Raw genomic sequence first — 25655 nt, forward strand, 5'->3', positions numbered from 1 at the left:
CCTGAAAGCCTAGAAGGAGAGAGAAGAACGAAAGGATGAGGCAATTTCGCGACAGAAGTCGTCGAACTGTCTGAGAATAGTTGTCCGGGGAGCAATTTCGGCGGGTAGGAAAGAAAAAATCAGCGGGCCCCTCTTAATTAGAAGAGCCCGACGAATAACCGAGCCCGATTCGCCAAGATAAGGCTGTTGGGAATTTCGGCAGCTAAGTGGCAGCCTATTCGCTACCGACAGCTTCCAGCGGCTCCTAATTGTCAAGATCGAGAACCGTAATTACACACTTCGACATTAGTTCCCCCGACTCTCTATCTTACCTCCTCTACTCCCTCTATGTCCCCCTCTCTCTCGCCCGAGACACCCTTTTAAGATGCTCAGGGATCCGTTTTATGGTGTAAGGGCACCGAAAATATCGTCAGGCTGCTCCGCGCTGGCTGAACTTCCATAGCGATGGTGATAGGGCAAGATAAAGTTCGTGTTCGAGAGAGGTAATGGGGTCTTGGCAGAGTTACGTGTTTTGTTTAGGGAAGTGGAGGAATATCGAAAGGTCTCTGTGGGCAGAGAAAGAATTTTGTTGGAATTTTAGGACAGGCTTGTGCTTTTCCTTAGCGAAGCTGGGTGGTAGGTCGGGGGGAGGCAGATGAAGTTGTTCGAGTTAGGTAAATACAATACATACGTGACTGGAAGATGAGAAGTTAATCGAGATTGGGATATTTAACTTGTGTTCTGAGATTTCTAGTGACGTGCAGATATTATAAGTCTAAGTTTGATGAAGAAAATAAGTAATGGTTCACAGAGGTTTGTTTCTTCCTTTGTTTGAAACTGTTTAGAGTAGGTAAGCACGTGACTGGAGGATGAGAAGTTAATTGAAACTGGGAGATTTAGTATGTGTTTTGAGATTGCGAGTAATGTGCTGTTATTAGGTCTAAGTTTGATGAAAGGAGTTTGATGAGTCGAGGATGGGGATGGGTATGCAGCTGTTTGAAGCTGTTTGGATTAGGAAGTACGTAGTTGGAAGATGGAAAGTCGATCAAGATTTATGTTATAATTGTGAATAGCGAAGAACAATTAAATGAGTTTAAAATAGGGATGGGAAATGGAAACATGTGTGAAATAGAAAATACTTAATTGGACGATGAAAAGTCAACTGAAACTACGAAATTGAACGCAAATTTTAGGATCGTAGATAATATGTATTTATCAAATATGAGTCTAATAAATTTTATTTTATAAATATTTTAATATTTCTCTTTTTTAGATTTTCTTTTAATAGAAATAAATGATAATTTAAAAATAGGAATAAGAAGTGGATATATTGAGGTGAGAAAGTAATTGAAAGACAGGATTGAAATTATTCTGAAATCTCTATCGAATCTGAGTTTGATAAACGAAATGTCCATAGAGGTTTGGTTCTCTTTGCTGAAGGTGTGTAATAAGTCGAAGCTAGATATAGGAACCGAGTACATAACTGGAAGATGAAGAAAATCTTGGAACTATGAGACCTATCTCCATAAGAAACGAAGCATATGTAAATTAAAATATGACTGAAAGACGAGAAGACAATGGACTCTAAAAATTATATACACTTTGGAGTCTCAAAAATGCATCATTGTTAAATCCAAATTCAGAATAAATAGATAAATACCGAATATACCGAAAATACAATAAATAAATACAGAAGACACCAATATTGATTTTCAACGATATATTCCATTCTTGACAACAAAGAAATGATTAACAATGATTTCTCAGAAGCACCCTAATAGAATTCGTACTAAATCCTTACGAACAAGTTAAAACTTAAAAATTTCCAATTTTAACGACTCGATAGAATCAATGACTATCCTAAGCACGTATTTCAAACGAAATATCTTTCATCTAACTCAACGCAAACTCTCGCTCTAAATTCAAAGACTCGAGGACCAAGTGACCAATTTCAGCTCGGAATTTTCGGTCAGCCAATCTTTGAGCGACCTAACGCCTCCACTGGAATAGTCACCGAACCTCGTTATCGTCCCATTACGTAATTCCGTGCGATCTTAAAACGTAATTCGTGGTTTCTTATCGACCATCGTGTTTGTTTTCCCGTGTAGACGTCAGTGGCGAGCGAGTCGACGGAATATCGAGTACGAATTCCAGCAACGAAGAGTGACGCCTACTTTGGCACACATGTGTTTCATAACTTGGCGCAAGCCGTCACCGCGAATGGCATCCAGTTACAACGATAGAATTTTGTCCGCTATCAACACGTACGGCTGATTAGGCCAGTCAGCGTCGACCATGAGACACGATTCGCGACCTCGAAATAATTTTTCGCCGCTGTCACAATTGTGCCTATAATTATGAAAGTGGTCTAAGTCATCGACTTAAGAGAAACGATTTTATTATTTATTTCACGTTGCATTCCTTTATATTAAGATAAAATATATTTATTTTCTTTAATACAAAACAGGGAAGAATTGAATCGTTAGATTGAGTTTGTAGCTTCATCGCAATTAATCCTTTGCATTCGAGAGGTGAGCTTCAGTCACCATTTCATGAAATTTGGAAGATCGATATTAATTAATATATCAAATTTATTGCAATGTAACAGTGTGCAAGGTATCGAAATCGAATAATTCTACAATTCTTTATTTACTGCTCAGAAAAGTATCGTCAGTTTTTTAGTAGAGAATCTTTGAATTTCTATTCTTCTTTAACCAAAAGTCGTCGAGTGCAAAGGGTTAATTAATATATCAAATTTAATGCAATGTAACAGTGTGCAAGGTATCGAAATCGAATAATTCTACAATTCTTTATTTACTGTTCAGAAAAGTATCGTCAGTTTTTTAGAAGAGAATCTTTGAATTTCTATCCTTCTTTAGCCAAAAGTCGTCGAGTGCAAAGGGTTAATTTTATAATTCATCACGTATTTAAAGCCCGAAGCTTTTAATATTTCAGAAGCAAATATAAGTGACTTAGACCACTTTATTAATCACAGGCACAATTGTCAGTGTCTGCGGAATTGGGCAACTACGTGGGTTGTTGGTATTTCAGACATTAATGTTCCAACAATGGATTAAGATTGTCGCTGTTTGTACTATTATCCGTGTCTACCAATATTTAGACGTCTTTATCGGGATTTGATTTAGTTTGATTTAAATATATTGAAAATAATAGCTTTACTATATGCAAAGAACGATGTAGAATATAAGGCGTGAGTAAATAGTTTATAATTCCGAAGAACGAATGTTGTGATAAACATTAAATAAGAATTGGGGGTTTAGGCGAACTGCGTCGCGTACCCTCTTGACAATCTCTCACGAGTTGGTCAATCGCTCCAGGGAAACATTCACAGATATACCTTCCTTCAGTAATAAAAGAATTTAAAAAAGAATTAATTATATATATCGTAGTTATTTTACAATTATAAACCTATAATCTTAATAAAATATGTACTCGATTCCTTTATTTTATGTTCAGAATTGGGGACCTAGACGTCGTACTGTTTGACAGGGATTTGTCGAGGATTACTAAGAAAAGCGGCACATACTTAATATTCAAATAAAATCCGAAATTATGTCACGTTTTATAAGTTCAAAACACGTATCATGAAATGATGAAAAGAAGAGATTATTACCTAGTTTATTGTGATACAAAGAAAATTCTGAAGAATGACGGTTTCTTAGACGTCTAGACCAGACATTATCCTTAAATGGAGTATAATCTATTGCAATTTCTTTGGGAGTTACAGGGGATGAGAGCAATTTTGAAGAAATTTGGGAAGTTTACTTGGAAAGTAAAATTTTAGAAATAGAAATACGAGATGTATACTGTTTTCCGATATAAGAGGTTCACTGTTTGGCGAAATATTGTAAACCAAAGCTTGTCGATAAGAATTTACAAGGAATTCGTAGAAGACAGTGAAAATGTGCAAGAATTATTTTTATTTGCTTCAACTCTGTGCACACATCTGCTTTTAAATTTACAGGCTTATTATTCGATGAAAATTAATTATTGCAATAATTCTCAAACTATTTATTGACAGAATTGAATGTCTGTAGAAAGTGTCGGTACTTTAATTATATAAAAATATCTCATAAAAATACAGAAAATTTATTATTCGATTAAACACCGAATAAAAATATATATATAAACCTTATCATTCGAAATACAAAATATTAATGAAAATTTCTCGACAAAGGTTTGCAGAAAAATTCTCCAATTAACGTAAACGATCGTTACAACCAAAAATAAAATCCCTGTTGCCCAGAAGCATCCTTTGAAATTAAAACTCCCCTCGAAACATACCAATAAACATCATTCTCTCCAACGCGTTCCTTCGCAACGCAGAAGTATCATCCTATCTGTTGCATAGCGTAATAAAAATCGACAGCAATAGCTATTGTAGTATCGAAATCGATACAACGATTGCGATATCGGAACGACGCAAAACGAGAAAATCGCCACACAGTGGCGTATCATCGTTACGCCTATAAAACGTCATTTTCACTTAGGAAATCACAAACAGTGACATATAATTTGCGAACATCGCGAGCGTCGAACACCTCTTCGGTTTACTCGCCATCGTGTCGGACAATTATCGTAATCAATGGAAAGCATTGTTCTGAATGGGGCCTCGCGATGAATGGCAACGACGCGAAACACCTAACTTTACCCTAGGATAAATATTTTCGGCTCGAGGCGCTTCGGGAAGCCGATCGTCCGATCTATCGATCACAGGCCAGGCTGGATCAACAAGAAACGTCAACAATGTCGGGAAAAGAATGCAAACATTCGAGAAGAAGACTCGAAGCTCGTCCTCACGCGTCACGTTCGACGTTTTCACCGATACTATTCCTCAACGAGGATTTAAACGCCGAATAGTCACGTTTCGATCTGGAATCAGGTTGAAATCGTCGTAATTCATTCCATGAACCGGTAGTGATAAACAAGCTATTAACTTATCCGCTCCATAAATATCGGCAGTAAAAATGCCAATAACGCAAAAAGCCTGCGAGATTCCGCTTTAATTTAAAAGTCTATCAAGTATTCACAGAAAAACTGCACTTCGTCGGTCAAGTATAGTCAATAACTTTTTCACTCTCTGAATATTCTTACGAAAGAACAAGTAGACGCGTATTTCAGACAATCGTTCATCCCTGAGCAACGAGATCTCCGTGGTCACGCGAGAGTTCGGTACCTAACTCGTCGATAGACAATCACACGTCACCTCGATAGATATTGTATTTTTTCAGCAAAAAGTTAAGACACCCTCTCGATGGTCGACTAGTCCGAGACAATTTCGCTCGATTACCATCCTTCTCCGTCGCGAATGGTGGCGGGGTATTCCAGCAAGAAACATTAACAATGGACTCACCAGTGTAACACCAGGCCGGCCAGACAACAGGGCTCTCGGTGTCCAGCTCCCTCATTCTCTCAGCGACCCGCGGACATCTCCACTCCGTACGTCCCGACGTGGCGGTGAGTATGTCCAGTTTGAGTCCCGACGCTCGCAACTTCCGTCCCGTTCAACGATCAACCCCCTTTCCGCGACTCGGCTCGATCCCTCGGCAGTCTATAGCCACGCGCGAGTTACTCTCGAGCGACCTTCGCGCCAGGCTGCAACCCCTTCCAGCCCGTCCACCAAAGCGACACGACCACCTGTTGAACGTCAAATCTGCAGCACGCGCGAACGCACAAGTCCGACAAGGATCATGCCTCCGGCACGATCGCTCGGCCCAGCACGGATCGGCAGCGAATGCAAAAGGTTGTCGAGCCCGGTCTATCGCGGCGCTGCACGTCCAGCTCGCGATTCCGAGAGGCAGATAAGCGTAGATAAGAGGTAGGCGGCGATAAGGCACGGATGATCCGTCATCGGGCGCGATATTAACTCGCCCTGGCCTTGCCGACTTTCTCCCCGGGGGCAGTGTCGCGGCCGTGCCTCGACGGCGGTCTCTCTCACGCGTGTTACACGAAAAAGCAAGCGTCGCCTCGATGCCGTGTGGCCTGGCGTGCGCACTAAATGTCACGGAAATGTCAATGAGGAGTCGCGGACGTTTGACACCTTCACTGTGTCCCCTCTTCCTCTCTAGCGGTCACACTCTCGGGTCAGCCGAGTCGAGTCTTCCACCCGGACTGCTCTGAGGACCGACCGGCAGGCGATCCGCGAACCCCGACGACGTAACACTGAACACTCGCGAAGTGAGAACTGCGCGATCTCACGCGTAGGCGATCGTCGACGATTGTCGTCCGATCCTCGACTGACGCGGCCACGGAGCTCTCTCTCTGTCGCGTGGCCAACACCTCTCGAGCGCACCTCGCCGCTTCCCGGAACGCGGCCAGTTTCCAGTTTCCACGATTGTTTACACACCGCCCCGCGGCCGATGGACGCGGAACCGAGCTGATGACCGTCGTCCTTCCTTCGCCTCTCCTTGGCTGCTCGGTGCTCGCACAGCCTCGACCGGAACACCTGACAGAGCTTGGCAGAGCTCGCACACGCCTGTCGCCTCGGTGTCCTGGGCCCGGACTCGCGGTCTGGCCGGGTCACCTTCCACACGACCCCGGTTGCCACGGATAGTCAGAGAGGAGATACGCGAGCGATCGATCGTTGCCTCCACACGTTCGGGAGGATCGTTGACGTAGCGCAGGATGACACGACACTACAACACCGCACTGCTGCGTGAGGCGACGTCGAAGGGGACAGACGGAGACAGAGGGAGAAGGACGAAGCCGGGCTTGGGGGGCTGAGAAGAGGAGGCTTGTACAGAGAGAAAGGGTGAGGAAGAGAGAGGAGGGAAAAAAAGAGGGAAAAAGAAGGGAGAAAGAGAGAAAGAGAGAAAGAGAGAGGGAAGAACCTGACCACCGGACACGCTGGCTTGGTAGGCACGACACACAGGTAAGCGGAGTGGCACTTAGGTTGGTGCACCTGCCGCGAGAGTCCGCGTCGTAATGGGAGCGGGGCAACGGGCGCAGGTAGGCAGGCCCACCGCTCGTCAACCTGCGGAGAAGGGGAATCAGTCACATGGCGAGGTGCCCCGCGCTGCCTGCGAACAAGGAGGTGGTAGCCGGACCAAGTGGTGGTGGACAAAAGGTGCTCGGTGGTGGTGGCACGACTGAACGCCGGTGGTGGCGGCCGTGCTGGGTAGGATACGCGGCCGGCGAGAAGGAGTAGGAATCGAACAGGACCTCGAGAACAGAGCGCACCGTCTCGAGGAGCAACCTGTCGCTTCGGCACTTCTTTGTCGATGCTTCCTCCGGACGCGCCTACCGGGCATCCTCTTTTCTTCCCTTCCGATCCGACTATCCTCAAACGCCGCTCGGTTACAGTTCCTCTAGCTCTCCGAGCCAAGTTTCGCAGCTGGAGCAGATTGCTAGGAAAATTAGACGCTTGCACCGCGAGTATCGTTGGATTGCGATTTAAACGAAACATCGAGTTCGGAACGGTGTTTTAGAGGGATGCCGTGATTCTGTCTCTGTTTCTCGTCAATTTTGAATTTAGTTACACGAGGAAAACATTAAAGTTAAAGGTGCCGAATTGGAATTCAGGTGGAAGATTGGGGATGTTGCGTTTTGGAAGATATCTCGCTTATGGCTTTGTTTTCGTCAGACTTGAACCTGGATCGGTGAGAGAAACTTTAAGAGTACTTATATTCGTATTGGAATTCATATAAAAATTGGGAATGTCATGGTGTTTCTAAAAATTTCGCGATTTGGTCTTCGTATCTCGTCAGTATTAAACTTGGTCGAATGAGGAAAGCATCGAAAGTAAATCTATAAAATTGGGAATGTCATGGTGTTTCTGGAAATTTCGCGATTTGGTCTTCGTATCTCGTCAGTATTAAACTTGGTCGAATGAGGAAAGCATCGAAAGTAAATCTATAAAATTGGGAATGTCATGGTGTTTCTGGAAATTTCGCGATTTGGTCTTCGTATCTCGTCAGTATTAAACTTGGTCGAATGAGGAAAGCATCGAAAGTAAATCTATAAAATTGGGAATGTCATGGTGTTTCTAGAAATTTCGCGATTTGGTCTTCGTATCTCGTCAGTATTGAACTTGGTGGAATGAGGAAAGCATCGAAATTAAATCTATAAAATTGGGAATGTCATGGTGTTTCTAGAAATTTCGCGATTTGGTCTTCGTATCTCGTCAGTCTTGAACTTGGTCGAATGAGGAAAGCATCGAAATTAAATCTACAAAATTGGAATATAGGTGAAAGATTGGGGACATTACGTTTCGAAAGATATCTCGCCTATAACTTTGTTTTTCGTCAGGTTTAAATCTAAATTGTAAAGAGAAGCTTCGAAAGTATTTATATTAGAATTGGAATGGATATGGAAATTTGAGAATATCATACTGTTTCTAGAAATTTTGCAATTTGGTCTTCGTTTCTCGTATTAAATTTATAAAATTGGAATATAGGTGGAAGATTGAGAATGTTGCGTTTTGACAGATGTTTCACCTATGGCTTAGTTCTTCGTCATGTTTGAATCTAAATTGTAGAGAGAAGCTTCGAAAGAATTTATATAAAGATTGGAATTCATATGGAAAATTGAGAATGTCATGGTGTTTCTAGAAATTTTGCAATTTGGTCTTCGTTTCTCGTATAAAATCTATAAAATTGGAATATAGGTGGAAGATTGGGAATATTGCATTTCGGAAAATATCTCAGCTATAACTTTGGTTTTCGCCAGATTCAAACCTAAATTGTGGAAAGAAGCCTCGAAGTCATTTATACTTACATTGGAATCCATATGAAAAATTGAAAATGTCATAGTTTTTAAAAATTTTGCAATATGGTCTTCGCTTCTCGTCAGTTTTGAACTTGGTCAGATAAAACCAAACATCGAAATTAGATCTATTTAACTGGAATTCAGATGAAAGATTGGGAACATTGCGTTTCGGAAGATATCTCACCTATAACTTTGTTTTTCGTCAGATTTAAACCTAAATTATGGCGAGAAGCTTCGAAAGTATTTATATTCGTGTTGTAATTCACATAGAAAATTAGGAATGTCATGGTATATCTAGAAATATGGCGATATGATCTGTATCTCGCCAGGTGTAAACTTGGACAATTGATATTAGCTATATAATAGAATTCTGTTTGTATAGTTGCATATAATTTCAAACCTAGCTACGAGTACTCGCTTATTACGCGATAAACTTGGAAAAATTCTTAATGGATAAAACAGTGTGAAAATTGCACTCTGGCAATTTACTAGAATTGCCTGCTACCTGATTCTCAGCGCGTATGAAACCCTCGCGCCGTTACACGTTGATCCGGCAAGAATTTTGCAAGAATTCGGACAATTCGACGGAACTAGTCTTACGAACATATTGCATAATCGCTCGCGAGTCACGACTCCTTTCTCGTTAACGCAAAAACGTCCGCGCAAAGAATGGAAAGTCGACTAAAGCTTCGAGACCTGTCTATCACCGTGACAATTAATCTTTTCTTACGCTTGTTCAACATAATCGTATCAACGGAAGTAACAGATATCGACCAGGCCTTTATCGATCGTTAACCCAACACTCGGCTCTGGGTCTCAGTCGAGACGCGATTGTGAACCTAATACAGGGCGACAAAAAGTAATAAACGGAAGATAAAATGGGGAAAGGTGGGAGAAAAAGGTGAAAAGAATGGTGGAAAGAAGAAAGTGATTCCTTCATTTAGATTTCATCGGTTTGTTCAGACAAAAGGCACACGCGGTACTTTCGTGTTTGCAGCGCCGACTATGGCTTCCTACAAAGGTCGTTGCCGAGTTCCATATTTGGATCCCCCGAAGGAACAGAGGGGTATTGAATTCCAGGCGTTTCCACCGATCCACGGCTACAACCTGATGGCAGATTGTCTCCTGACTCGTCGTCCAGGAACGTCGTACGCTGTCTAACTACGTCTTTCTTTACGTCTCTAGCTGAACGGAGTTACGTTTCGTCTAGGTGGACAGTATATCGATAAAACGAGACAAGAATGCCTTGTTCCATCCGCAAGCGGATATGGATGCGGTTTCAGAACAATTGCGTGTAACTTCAAACGTGACGATCAACGATTCAGCTGTGTTTAGAAATTACTAAACGACCGGACAGCGTTTGGCTGTTCGAGTGATTAATTCGATCGTTCTAAAGGGAGACAAGACACTTTATACGTTTCGCTGCGTTTCTTCTGCGAAATGCTTGAATTCCCACTGTGCTTTCGTAGCTTTCGCGAGTGCCGAAGTTGCTTGGTGCAGTTTAGCGAGGTTATGTTCATTTTCTCGAATATTTCACCGTTCAGACCTATCGGCTAGTTTCGGTGACCCCAAGATGGCGCCACGCGGCGAAGTTCGGGGTATCGCCGATAGATCGTGCTGTAGACACTGTGCACTTGTATTCAATGCAATAGAAATTTTAATTAAAGATAGAAAAATAAGGAATTACGATACAATTGTAGTGCAATACCTGAAATTATGGTAAAAAATAAAATTCGGCTCGTTTCTTCCAATCACGGCGAAGAATAACGCGGAACCGAAACGTTGAGAGTCAAGAAAGAATAAACACTTGGCCCCTTACAACCCTCAACTGTTTTATATCGGTTTCAAACGTCGGGGACGCTTTAACCACTTGCGCTGGTTAAGAATTTTATCATTGCCTTAATTACAGATTTATTTCGAATATTTATCAAGTGTCGGCCACAATGCAACTTGATAATTATCGATAACTATTCGGAAGAAATCTCTAGTTAAGAATAATAAAGCTTCGATCACAAATATCTCAAGAACTATCGAATAACTACCCTCATAGTTATACTTATGGTACGTTTTCTTGGACTGGATGACTAAATCTTCAAACCTGCAAAGTCTCAACTAAATCAATGACCCGAAGGACTTGCACTCTTGTAAGTGGTAACTCAAACAACAGCGACAGTAGGGACATTTCTATAAAATCAGCCTTGCGATCAAGACCAAACACGAAACCAGGTCTTCAATGTTATTTCCAATAACCGTATATTTAAACAACCGCAGCAGAGAAGGCCCGCTAACTACCAGAATCAGTACCATTCCACCTCGATCAGCCGTATCAACTGTAACGCACCCCATCAGCGCAGCAACTATCGTACGGAGGGAAACACGAGCGAAAAGGCAGGAAAAAAGGAGAAGAATGTAAGGAAGCTCGAAGAGTCGTGACAAAAACTCGAAGCACCTAGCGAACGACTGGCCAACGAAAGGGACGTCTGGCAGCAGCCTGGGCCCCCGGTTAATACGGCCATAACCCCGCGATCCCACGACTTGACTCGCGTATGTCGCAACATCGTTATCGCCGCGGAATATCGCTATACGCCGGTGTCCTGGAAGTGTTGCCCTAGGCGTCTCTGCGTGGCGACCGGACCAGGACGGCGAACGGAACGAGGCTGCAACCGTGCAGAGCACGGTAGGGTAGCTCAGCACGCTCGAGCACGGATGAGAGCTTGTTAGGTTAACCATCACATTGTTTCACGAGGGCGTGGTGGCGTGTTGTTTGCAACGAGTGCGTGGCGAGGAGGCCTCCTCTGTACATGCCTCTCCCCTCTCTGCGCCTCTCTCTCTCTCTAACCCGTTCTCCGACCACTATGGCCCGAAGATCGAGCCGTGGCATCGAGAGAGCGATATATCGCGGCCGATATATATCACTCGGCCAAGCACTCGACTTCCATACGTCCGCTCCAAGAGCGTACATATGTACGCGTGCATCGCCCGCAGGCTGGCTTCAAGGTCCTCGTTTAGATATCCGTTCGCTTCGAGATTATTCGAGGCAACGACGGCGACGGGTCCGCTTCGCCTTCCCTGCCCATGCGTCCAGCTAGCAGCAGCGTCGTTCCATCCGCGTCACTCCTCTATCCGGCGCCGATCGGCCAGCTTCCGGAGCTAGCCATTACCACCTCGGCCATCTTCCCTTTCGCGGGCCGAGCCGCGATTAAACGGTCCGTCGACCTCATCCCTGAGCTGTCCAGCGACGATGTAGTAATCGCCTCGGCACCGTCGATACCAGAGATTAGCGTCAATCGAAACCCTGCCCAGTCGCTGCCGTTCACCACGCCGATGGCTAACGCGAGACGCGATTAACCGTGCCCGCCGCAATGGTGGACGCTGCTTCTCGGTATGGAGATGATGATGGTCTAGAGTCTAGCTCGTTTCTTCCAGAGTTTGTTGCTTTCGAAGCAATCGTTCTGTAGTGGCTGCTTTTGGGTGATTGGGAGATGGATACTTGGTGATGAAGAGTTGCATGAGCCATTCATGGGCTAAAGTGACTTAAATTTTGTTTAATTACAGTGTCAGAGAACTTGATCGATGCATACCACTTACGTTTGAAATAAATTTTAATACAGCCTAACTGATTTCCTTGATAGTTTGTTGCTTTCGAAGGATTAGTTCTGTGGTGGGTGCCTTTGGGTGCCTTTGGAAACTGAATACTTGGCTATGAAGAGTTGCGTGAGTCATTCATGGGCCAAAGTGATATCAATTTTGTTTAATTACAGTGTCGGAGTACTTAATCGATGTATACCATTTGTTTAAAATAAATTTTAATATAGTCTTGCTGATTCCCTTGACAGTTTGTCGCATTGAAAGGATTTGTAGTGAGTGCATTTCGATCATTGGAAGCTGAGTAATTGGTAATGGAAAATTATACGAAGCATTCATTCGCCAAAATAGCTCCAATTTTGTTTAACACATTGCCTACCACATAGAAATCTCTAAGACATACGCCAGGGACCACACGTTTTGACAAAACAGTGCATTGACAGTGTGGTCCATAACAGATGGCACGTGAAACACGAGAAAACTCGTGAGCGGTATGCAATGTGTTAACCCCTTTACTACGGCAAACTTTGATACGTAGTGGCTATACCATACGGTACGAATTGAGTTATGATGTGCGCCATTTTTGTGAAAACAAGCGCCCTCCGTGTCAGAAAGCCAAACTACGCCAAGCGCCTATAGACGCCCTCTGTGTCACAGAGGGGGTTAATTACAGTGTCAGAGTCAAGATACTCGATCGATGTATGCCTTTTTATGTTTAAAATAAATTTTAAACATAAATTTGGCAAGTGAAAATCATATATAAAGATATGAGATTTGTTGAAGTTCCCAAGTTTTGTGGTTACCAATGATGGCGCTAGTTGCGGAAATAGGTTAGGTTCGTGTCCGTGGCGTGATATAAATGTTTGTAAGATTCGAAGTTTGGCTGTGTGAGGCTGTGAAAAGTGTAATAGGTGAAATTTGATGGAGATATTGGTAGATAAATTGCAATGGAAGTTCTGTGGTTATGTTATACTTGTCTGTTTTTCTTAGATCTATACTGACGGCGCTACTTGCGAAAATAGGTTAGGTTCGTGTCCATGATGTGATATAAATATTCATAAAATTCAAAGTTTGGTTGTACAAAGCTGTGGAAAGTGTAATAGGTGAAATATGATGGAGATAGTGATTGGTACATTGGAATGGGAGTTCTGTGGCTGTGGTATACTTGTCTTAGATCTTTGCTGATGGCGCTAGTTGCGAAAGAAGGTTAAGTTCACGCTGCGGTATCTACGAATGTTCATAAAAGGTTCATAAAGTCCGAAACTTCGACTTTAAACTTCAAATCACTTCGGTAGCATGAAGATATCGATTAAAATTTAATAGTAGACACTCAAGGAGTTCAATTTTATAGTTATAAATGTTTAATTAAGCGAGCATGTTCACTGAAGTTTAAGGATATCAATTATTCAAAATATTTAATATTAAATACTTAAACTTCTGACGACGCAGAGAGCTTGTTACTATGAAAGTGTTGACCATAATTATAAAATACCTAAAATAGTAACAGCATGAAATGTATATAAATAAAATTAACAGAAATAAAAATTTTTAAATGGAAATTTAAAACTAATAGATACTCGGAAAATTATAAATTAAAATTTGAGAAAGTTTCAGGGTATTGACATATTAATTGAAATTAAGAAATTAGTTATTATAGATAGCAAATACTTCCAAAATTATAATTCAGCGTTGAAAAATATTCGATCGAAGTTTGAAGACACGAGGTTAACGCTAGCAAGCGTTTGAGAACTACAGAATCTCCTTAAGGGATTCCATTTTCTCTGGATAATTAGAAAGTAAAGAATTTATGCCACGTTACGCAAAAACCATAATACCTCAAAATTGTAAAATACTTTGGTTTTACGATTAGAAGCGCAACGCCTACAGCGTCTCCCTGAGCAACGCTAATCTCGGGTCAAAGGTTTCCAGTTCGATTTAAAACTAGTAGAAAGCCTAGGAAATAGCACAGCACTTTCTAAGTAATATTTGATCTATGATAAAACGTTTCTTTACCGCATTTTCCATCGCTTCGAGCGACTGAACAATCATCTTCCTATTTTTCCTCGCTTCCAGTGAATGTAACTACCCGCATCTGATCGAATCTCTCGAACTTCCGTCGATGTTTCCTGTCTCAGTTCGAGTACTGATTACCATTAACAAAAACCAACTAACTGTCATTTATAATTTACAAAACTTTCCTAAATTCTATTTTTCTCCTTCTTTTCTCTTCTTCTTTGAATTAAAATAAATTCATGTATTAGCATGATTGCCATTAACAAAAACCAATTAACTGTCATTTATAATTTACAAAACTTTTCTAAATTCTATTTTTCCCCTTCTTTTCTCTTCTTCTTTGAATTAAAATAAATTCATGTACTACCATGATTGCCATTAACAAAAACCAATTAACTGTCATTAATAATTTACAAAACTTTTCTAAATTCTATTTTTCCCCTTCTTTTCTCTTCTTCTTTGAATTAAAATAAATTCATGTATTACCATGATTGCCATTAACAAAAACCAACTAACTGTCATTTATTTACAAAACTTTTCTAAATTCTATTTTTCCCCTTCTTTGAATTAAAATAAATTCATGTATTACCATGCTTGCCATTAATAAAAACCAATTAACTGTCATTTATAATTTACAAAACTTTTCTAAATTTTATTTTATTTCCTTCTTTTTCCCTCTTCTTTGAATTAAAATAAATTTATGTACTACCATGATTGCCATTAACAAAAACCAATTAACTGTCATTTATAATTTACAAAATTTTTCTAAATTCTATTTTCTTCCTTTCATTCTTCTTCTTCTTCGAATTAAAATAAATTCATGTTAATAATTCGTTATGTCAGTCGAATTATTCCGGAAATTAGGTATCCTGTCAAGATGCTCGATGAGCAAGGCTATACTTGCAAACAATTTTTATTTTATATTGAAATACTTCGCATGTTTTCTTCTACTTAAAAGTGTCAAATCAGCTCTTACTCTGCCAATTTCAGACCAATTAAAATATTTTTTCTCTTCACGTGGCACCATAAAATCTGGAATCCACGCGGTATCCATTAAAACAGAAATTATTAGGAGATTTAACGAGAAGCACAATATTTGCTGGAACCCTGGTCGTTTCAACTTTCCTTCTTTCTCGAGTAATACAGTGCCAGCTAACTACAACCTGCCAAGAAAGCTCGCTGCGTAACATTGATTAAAACAGAAATTCCTAACAAGCAACTCGAGATACTCTGAAGTTTATCTTGGCAAGATGATCAGTTTAACCGGATGACTATATTTTGCATTTCCTAGTTACTTTTCTCCATTTATTAAGAAATCGCTTCTTTCGCAATTACTGCCAGATCTTATCTTCACTCTGATAACTGAGTGTAATAACTACACGAGGCCTGTGTGAAATACAAATAGAAATAATTTCGATCCCTACAATTAAAGATCTAGTTGAAGTCTATTTCGCTGTAGAAGGATGTTCCATTAAGTGAGAAATATCTTCAGTTACACTGTGCTAGTAACATAGTTGTAGCAGAAAATTTGCTCAAAATACTCTAATCGAAGTGCCAAAAATTTACTTAACTCAGATTGGTTACTTTCCTACAATTGTCTACATAGAAGGGGGTCCACTCGAAGGGGTACCAATGAAAATAATCAACTATTGGCACGAGAAATAAGTCATACGAGTGGACGTTGAGTCAGGATCGGGTGCAAAAGATGGATAAATTCTTAGAGTATGTGTGATACATTCTGGATATGTGTCGTATGAATGTGTATGAATGAATAAAAGGCGAGTGAACTATGATGAAATGACAGGTTGGATTAGGAATCGAAAAGAAGAACGAGAGATTAATCAGTCGCGTAATCATAGATCAGTTATTAAGTTTTAATTTTCTGAATTGTACTTTACTCTTAGTTTCATTTAGCTCGCAATAATTATATATTTTAGAATTAAATAACATCTCTTCTTCTTTTATGCCAATTAAATATATCGCTATCGATATAATTCTATAATTAATTCCATAATTTTATAATTCGATATCTTCACGAAATATAATAAATAAAAATTTCTTCAATTTACACTCTTAGGTGGCACCTTAGGGTACCCATTAGACAGGTCTCATCAAATTAGTTCTTTTGTATATACATTTAATAATTCTGAAATAAAACGTGGACTACAGAAAATTTCTGTCATTAACCAGGTACCTAGGTATCTGTGAGTGTTGGTTTTATGAGAGTGTGAGTGTTGATTTTATATCTATGAATAGGAATCAGATAGAATAAATGAAAGTCATTTGGGATGTTATAAATATAATATGTGCGAGTAGAGTCTAGTGTGAATGTTGTTAAAAAATGTTTAGAAGAATATGCCAGAATAAAACAAAATAGAGTAAACACGTGTTAATAAGACTGAGAGAGAGAGAGAGAAAAGAATTTTCAAGATAGGGTCAATGTTTGTGTTTAAAATAGTTTATTTAAAATTGTTGTCAATTATCTATCTAAATATTTATCTAAATATTCAATTATCTAAATATATCGTCATTTATCTAAATATATTAATTTATCAATTGTTAAAAAACGTGGAAGATATTGTTATTCATTTCTATCTACGAGTATCAATTATTGAAACTATTGAGAATCCACTATTTAAGGATCTAGTAATCCAGATAATTAATTGGTGGGGGAACGAAGTCCATTGCTCGCGTCATTAGACGTAATGAATTAGCCTGATAACGTGCCAAAGATTACGCATATCTAAGAGTATTACGAATATATTGTGCACTATACAAACGTGTAGATAATTTATTACACAAATTTCACCGAATTAATTCTCTCATATCCTTTGAACCTACACGTGAATTTCAGAAAGGACCAAGTAGCCATGGAACCTCCTAACATTTACTTTTAGATACCAAATACCCAAGATTTACCAAATTAACTCTTATATAATTCCAAACCTATGTAGGAATTTAAAGAAAAAGAACTTGCCATGAATTAATAATTTCCCCTAACTCCACGAATTTCAAACAAACCATCCATGGACCCACTCAATATCGTTATTTCCACTGGAAATACTCTCCTAGTTTTTGAAACACCACCTAGGAGCAGCCTACTGTGCAATCACTATCACTGTTCCCAAAGGCCAGAACTAAATATCGAGCGAATGGAAGACAGGAAATATTTAAGGTCACGGAGGTCAAACGTCACGATCACTTAAATTCTATAGCAATTCGTGAATGATCAATGGATTGACCAATTATCGCTGGAGATGTTGACAGTTAACAATACAGTACAGATTATAGCCATCTACACAGTACTATAGCCACTTGATTAATATATTCACTGATAAATTAACCCTTATACAATTCTAAACCTATGTATAAATTAAAAAACAAAAATCTGTCATGAATTAATAATTTCCCTTAACTCCCAATCTCCACGAATTCCAAATAAACCACCAATAGACCCACTCAATATCGTTATTTCCACTAGAAATGCTCTGCTAGTTTTTGAAACACCACTTAGGAGCAGCCTACTGTGCAATCACTATTGTTGGAAGTCAGCTACGCTCATGCAACGATGACGACAGGCCTGTCAAAGGTTGCAGGCCAATACCGACCTTTGGACTTCAAGGGGTCGGTTTTGGGGGTTTAAATGGGCCTGCTGTCCCTCGGAGCTCTTCACTCTCACGTCAGGAACACTACGGATATCCTATATATTGTGACCCACAGTGGTATTTAAAAAAGACTCTAGTATTTCATATATATATTGCATAAAGTGTATAAACTTCATGTATATTGAACCTTTTATAAATACAATTGCCGTATAACCGAATACAGTTACTTCCCTTGAGGTTAATCATTTGGCTATTTCCTTCACGAAATTCCCAACAACTATCACTGATCCCAAAGGCCAGAACTAAATACCGAGCGAATGGAAGACAGGAAATATCTAAGGTGACGGAGGTTAAACGTCACGATGGAGGCTCCCGCGGCAGTTCCTCGAACCCGAGCTGCAGCTCGGGGCACACCTAAACCTAGCTCGCGCCCCGAGCAACCTCCGCTCGCTCTATATATCTCGGGGAACGAGCAGCCAGAGAAACGGTGGAGAAAACGGAAGACGATCGGCTCGAAATCGACGCGTTAAAGTCGTTCCGCGGGACTGGAAGCCGCGGCCTAGCCATAGCTCATCTTCGGGGCCCGAAGTAACCAGTGGCGTTCATGAATACGTGTTCATTATTTATGAGCAACGCCTCTCGGCATCAACTGGACCAGCCTCCCTATCTACCGGTAGGCACGAAGAGAGGCAGCCGGATAACGTATTACGTCTTCATATTTTTTTCCACCGATGCACGGCCGGTAATTAAAGGTGCCCCGCCAAGGACTCGGATGATTTATCGGCTGTGCCGGTTCAGCCTGATAAGATGGGACCGGCTGATAACGAGCTGCCTTTTGTACGCTCAGGCACCAGCGGATCGAACTGGACCTCTTTCGTTTTTCTTCCTTTTTTCCCGCTTCCTCCACGCTCTGCCATGGCCTCTGTCTGGCTAGTGTGGACTCGTGGCCTGTTCCCGGGATTCGTGGAGTCCGCGATGGTGACGATCCCGATCACCGGTTCCACGTCAACTGGCCTACTCCGGGGCCAGTCTTGCGGTGGTTCGCGAAAACCAGCGATATGGCCGGGGAGGTGGAACGGGAAGTTGTAAATTTCGAGATAAAGCCGGGTTGCACCGGCGCCATGGACGGGTGCTCGAGGACGTGTTGAGTCCAACCGACGAGGTGTCGGATGGAGCGTGCGTGTGGAGGCTATGAGGTGATAATTGGCGTGAAATTCGGTTCGGGAGGTTGGAGATATCGGCAGATAGGCGAGGTGAGAGATAAGGTGGAGATAGGATGGGAGATGTATGCTGCGTTATCTTGTTGGATTTTTCGTCGATATCGGGATATCGGAAGATCGCGGGGATGGGAGAGGAACGTTATGACGACAGGTTTGCATCGGGAATGAATTTCGGCGTTGATTGCTTGTATCGGTAGTGAAATAATGAGAATATACAGAATATACTATTTTAGTGTTTCATAGAGGATCATTTTCTAAACTGTAGTTCGTTTTGAAAAATATTTCGGATTGACAGTTACACTGTGTCAAGAGGGACATGTCAAAATTGTCATAAATTTTTGCTAGGTGGACGTGTTTCTGGGATTTACAAATATATATATATATAATTTTATCGAAAAGCTACTGTTATATTGACAGCACCTAGTAAAAATTTATGACAATTATATGTCTGTCTTGACACAGGATAAGTTTCATTTGAAACATTTTTTAAAATGATCTATAGTTTAGGAAATAATTTATTGCGAAACTTCAAATGGGACACCCTGTATTAAGAATTGACAAATACATAAGTATATATATTGTCATAAATTTTTGCTAGGTGGATGTGCTTCTGAGATTTACAAAAATATATATATAATTTCATGAAAAAGCCATTGTCGTCTTGAAAGCACGTAGCAAAAATTTATAACAATTATGAGATGTCTATTTTGACACAGGATGTTTCATTTGAAACATTTTTTAAAATGATCTATAATTTAGGAAATAATTCATTGCGAAACTTCAAATAGGACACCCTGTATTAAGAATTGACAAATACATAAGTATATATATTGTCATAAATTTTTGCTAGGTGGATGTGCTTCTGAGATTTACAAAAGTATATATATATATATAATTTCATCAAAAAGCTACTGTCGTCTTGGAAGCACCTAGCAAAAATTTATAACAATTATGAGCTGTCCATTTTGAAATATTTTTTAAAACGATCTATAATTTAGGAAATAATTCATTGCGAAACTTCAAATGGAACACCCTATATTAGAAATTGATAAATAAATAGGTATACGTATTATATTAATTAATTATTAATTATAGGTGGCAATTTGGAGAAGCTTGAGCAAAAGGTGCTCTTCATGCCACTAAGAAACTCGACCCCATAATAATTTCAGGTTGGTATTTGAAATAATTTTGGATAAATTAGGTTGAATTCGCAAAACTTATAATTGGAAATATTAATTAATTAAATAAACGGAGACAAGCGTCCACGAATTGTTAAAATTCGTATGATTCAATTATCATATCAAGAGTTGTTAAAATGATAATGACGTATCATTAATCCGTATCATTAATCTGTAGATCTTTAATATTAAATAGGCACACACTTAACCTCTTCAGGGATACTGACTCATATGTTTACATTTAGTTTCTTTCAAACCATAATTATTATAAATAGAAAGAAAGTTAAAATCAGTGAGAGAACTATTTACCATAGAATCTCTCTATGCGATTTATTCTACTTAATAATCATTGCTTTGAAATCATTGTAACGTCAACTTCATAAAAATTCGACCATAAAGAGATTAACATAAAAATTCATGTGATTAAATTCGTTCAAGTAGTTGAGTAGTTGAGGATCTCAGAGATTCTAAAACGATTTTTATTTGTTTAAACAAGATCACTTTCCTTTTAGTGAAATATATAATTCACTCGAGAATGAGTTCGATAGCATAATTTTAAAAATAATTTTATAATTTATAAAATAACAAAATAATAATAATTTATAAAATAATTTTTCAAATCATTCTACTCCCCTTCGTGCATTAAATGCAGCGAGACGCATCGATTTCACAGCACACCTTAAGTATGTTAAATGCGTTGTTTGAAAGGAATCATTTCCTTTTAGTAACACAATTTGTAACGTTAAACCTGAATCTCGCAGCCAAGATGAATCAATAAAAATTGAAGACCGACAGGTTTTAGGGCTGTCGAAAAAACTAAATTGAAACAGCACCTGAACCAGCTAACCACATCTCTTTTCCTCAAAGATCCTTCGTGAAAGACCGCTCTCTGTCCGGAAGAATCAATCCTAATTCATGCTTTCGGGGCCAATCATCGTATTTCCCGGCGAAGATTACAGCGTACCGAAACACTATAATCCACGCTGGACGGTGCCTTGCTTCTAAACAAACCGAAGCTGCCTCGAAAAGCTAGCTCAGAACCATTCTCGTTCCGTGTAACATCGGAGACGATCGTATTTCATTTCGTGTAATATCGACGGAGCAACCTAACGCCGTGGTATCGAGAAATTTTCTCTCAATGATATCGTTATTGGTGTTGCGAGCGTATCCTTGTTGGTGGAAACAATAAAGTCAATGAAAATATGAGCTATCGGTTTGACACGAGTTAGCTAGAAGTGGAGATATTCTGGTTAAATATTCTGTCGTCTCTGCTTTGCTATATCGGTATCCTGTTTAAATTGTTATATATATATTGCATAATATAGATAGAAAGTTTATATGACAATGATTCGAAGATTTAGTTCTGAATTTGGTTATTTGAGTTGAAGATTTGGTGGAAGATTTGGTTGATTTTAGTTTTAAACTCAGACAGGATTCGCCACTATAGTGGCTTTCGTGGATGTCGTGTTTGTGAACAGCGCGCCACTATAGTGGCTTTTGAGAATACCATCTTTATGAACAACACGCCACTATAATAGCTTTCGTGGATGTCACATTTTTGAACAACGCGCCACTATAGTGCCTGTGGCGGATGTCATCTTTGTGAACGGCGTGCCACTATGGTGGCTTTCGTGGATGTCACTTTTGTGAACGACGTGCTACTGATAGTAATTTTCGTGGATGTCATATTTGTGAATGACGCGTCACTATAGTAGCTTTCGTGGATGTCACCTTTGTGAACAACGAGCCACTATAGTGGCTTTTGATGATATCAACCTTGTGAACGACGCGCCACTATAATAGCTTTCGTAGATGTCATCTTTGTGAACTGCGCGCCACTATAATAGCTTTTGTGGATGTCACCTATGTGAATGGCGCGCCATTATAGTAGCTTTCGTGGATGTCATCTTTGTGAACAATGCGTCACTATACTAGCTTTCGTGGATGTCATCTTTGTGAACAACGCGCCACTATAATAGCTTTCGTGGATGTCAACTTTGTGAACAACGCGCCACTATAGTGGCTTTTGAGGATATCATTTTTGTGAACAACGCGCCATTATAATACCTTCCGTGAATGTCGTCTTTGTGAACGACATGCCACTATAATAGCTTTCGTGGATGTCATCTTTGTGAACGACGCGCTACTGATAGTAACTTTCGTGGATGTCATATTTGTGAATGGCGTGTCAATATAGTAACTTTCGTGGATGTCATCTTTACGGACGACGCGTCACTATAGTGGTTTTCATGGATGTCACCTTTGTGAACAACGCGCCACTATAATAGCTTTCGTGGATGTCAACTTTGTGAACAACGCGCCACTATAGTGGCTTTTGAGGATATCATTTTTGTGAACAACGCGCCACTATAATAGCTTTCGTGGATGTCATCTTTGTGAGCGACGCGCCACTATAGTGGCTTTTGAGGATATCATTTTTGTGAACAACGCGCCACTATAATAGCTTTCGTGGATGTCATGTTTGTGAGCGACGAGCCACTATAGAGTGACTCACTCGCTCACCGTTCGAACGAAATAATCGTTGTCATATTTTTCGTTTCACATTTTCCTTGCTTTCACAACGTTTTATAATAGTGTTAACAATATACACACAAAATGTACAGTCTCTGTTTTTGATTCGCCAATGTCATATATGAATTGTTGCTTTTCATTTAAAACATTGTCGTACAGAGAAACAGCCCTTCACAAAATTTAGCTGTGCCTAAGAGGTTAAAAGTGAAGGTAGAATTTAGGATAAGAATGTATTTAATTTAAATTTATGCCGGAGTGGAAGAGATTGGTGTTTGGAATTTGTGAATTCTTAGATGACGAGGAATAAAAATAAGAAAATTTAGAAGGAAAGCGTAGAAACTGAATATTAGGATGGATAAGGACGAAGAAAAAGATGAATAACGACACGAGGATGGATAAAGATCGCGTTACGGTGACAGATGCCTCTAAGGGTCTAACATTCGCTATAAGCCTATTAGAAGCCAAGATGCGTGCGAGATGAACGAAAATGAGGATCGGTTATTCTAAACCCTGGTCAGAAAGTTAAGCTTTGTTCAAAATTCCTTGTCTCCTTTTTGATATATTATCTCTTGGTTTGAGTAATCTCGTGGTTGAGGAGGATAAATAGGATTATAAAGATAATACAGTACTTTGTACGTTGCCCCACTATTTAATTACATTTTATAATTTGTACTTAATGATTTTTAGCCTGTCTTCACAAACTCCTGAATGATGATCCTCAGAAGTTGGAGTCTGACCTGTGATCCTTATGAACTAGAGCTAGATAAACCACAGTCTGTCATCCTCAAACCTCATCACAGTCTCATGATCTTAACTAGCTAGTGCTAACCTGTGATCCTCGAAACTTAGACTACACTCGTGAACCTTATAAATGAGGGTGAACTTTTGATCCTCGTAAACGAGGTTTACAAAAGAGAATTAAAGCAATGAGGCTCATAAAGTAGAACTAGACTGATGATCCCCACGAAATAGAACTAAATTAAAGATCTTTATAGGACCTCTATATTAAAGCTGAATTAAGGATTCTCGCGTATTATAACTGGACTACTATAAAACAGTACTAAGTTAGAGGATCTTATTAATGAACACTAGTTTGATATTCCTCGACACGACAACTAGAACTGAGCTTAAAATCCTCACAAGCCACACCTAGACCTATATAATTAGTCTATGTTCCTTGGAAGCCAAAATCAAACTGATATTGGGGACTACTATAAAACTGGACTAACTATAAAATAGGACTAAAGCAGAGAATCTTATTAATGAAGACCTTACAGATATTCCTTACCAATTAGTACTCAACTTAAAATCCTCACAAGCTATACCTAGACCTATATAACTAGCCTATGATCCTGAGAAACCAAAATCATACTGATAGTGGGAACTATTATAAAACTGGATTAATTATAAAACAAGACTATACCAGAAGATCTTATTATTAAATATTAGACTGATATTCCTTGCCAATTAGTACTGAGCTTAAAATCCTCACAAGCCACACCTAGACCTATATAGCTAGCCTACGATCCTGGGAAGCCAAAATCAAACCGATAGTACGGACATCTATAAAACTGGACTAACCACAAAACAGGACTGTACCATATCTTACTACTAAACACTAGACTGATATTCCTGGCCAACTAGAACCGCGCTTAAAATCCTCGCAAGTCACACCTAGACCTATACAACTCATACCGATAATCTCCATAAATTGCAACAAACTTGCAATTCTCACTTGCAAATCTAATCTCTAACTACACGCGAAGACACACAACGGATACTGACTACTTGCTATCAGACACGGCAGCAAAACTGACCGGTATCACGAATATCACCGCACCTTACCAGCTAACGGGTGTTGGAATCGAAGTCCAGCAATCAGCCACTGGACGCAAAGTAGAAGCGACACCTCGGTGCAACTCTGAGCTCGGACAACACCCCGTAACCATGCTCAAATGTCACGGTCCCGTTCAGCGAAGAAATTTACGCTCGTCGACAAAACAGAGACCTCGAGGCGGCCCCTGACGACGGGCACGGCGACGATCCCGATGATGATTTCGAAGATTTAATTGAGACGTCCTGCCGGTACTAAAAACACCCTGCTCCCCTCCCGCCACCCGCCTTCCTTCTTCACGTCCCTCGAGAATCCTTCGCTGGTTTCTCTTCTCGTTCTCGTGCCCGCTCCTCTCTTCCGGCCTCGACCAGAGGGACGCCCTATCGAATGGCCCCCGTCGGATTTTTCAGCCCGTTTCGAAGGACGTTTTATTGGCCGTCTGATTTACGAGGAGCCAGCCTCGCCGCGTAATTTGTTGCGCCGTATTTAATTTGCCTTAAAAGCGTCCCGCGTTAAAAAAAAAGGAAAGAAACGGAGATAAAAAGATAGAAAAAGGAAGGGAAAGGAGTGGAGAAAAGGAGAGGATAAGGAGGGAAGGAGAAATAGAGAAACAGAGACGAAGAGCGGGCCAAGGCGTGCAAAGAACCGGAAGGGGAACAACGTAGCCAGGCCTCTGCTAGGGCCAATGGACTCGCGTCTACTTTTCTCGCAGGCGTAAAAACGATAACGGGCACCTGCTTTACGGAATTTTTATTATGATGTACGCGGCGAAACACGCGACGAACCACGGCCTTAATGAGCCATGAACGAACCAGGATGCATCGACGGCTAAGATACCGTCAGGGGATTTCGGTTTCAGCTGCCTCTCTGCTTCGTTCCATCAGGCACCTTCTACGCGCTTCCCATCCAGGGTTCCTGGCTAACGGTTTACGCTCGTGTAATTATTCTCGTGGGTTTTCGGCGCTTTCTGTGATATATTTAA

General features: G+C 40.3%; 1 protein-coding gene across 3 annotated transcripts in view; it reads right to left on the reverse strand.

Moving 5' to 3' along the window:
* Positions 1-25655, reverse strand: part of LOC108545230 (uncharacterized) — a 413787-nt gene that overhangs the window by 347150 nt on the left and 40982 nt on the right. Inside the window, exon 1 of one of the 3 annotated variants that reach the window (XM_017896745.1) lies at positions 5354-5734. The exons of the other annotated variants lie outside the window; for them this stretch is intronic. Within the exon in view, the coding sequence (XP_017752234.1) occupies positions 5354-5408 (55 nt within the window). The 5' untranslated portion in view covers positions 5409-5734. Of the gene's footprint in view, positions 1-5353; positions 5735-25655 lie in introns of those variants that run through there. 3 annotated transcript variants of the gene reach the window in all.

The sequence above is a fragment of the Eufriesea mexicana genome, unplaced genomic scaffold, assembly GCF_001483705.2.
Source record: "Eufriesea mexicana isolate 0111107269 unplaced genomic scaffold, ASM148370v2 scaffold382, whole genome shotgun sequence".
Taxonomy (NCBI): Eukaryota; Metazoa; Arthropoda; class Insecta; order Hymenoptera; family Apidae; genus Eufriesea; species Eufriesea mexicana.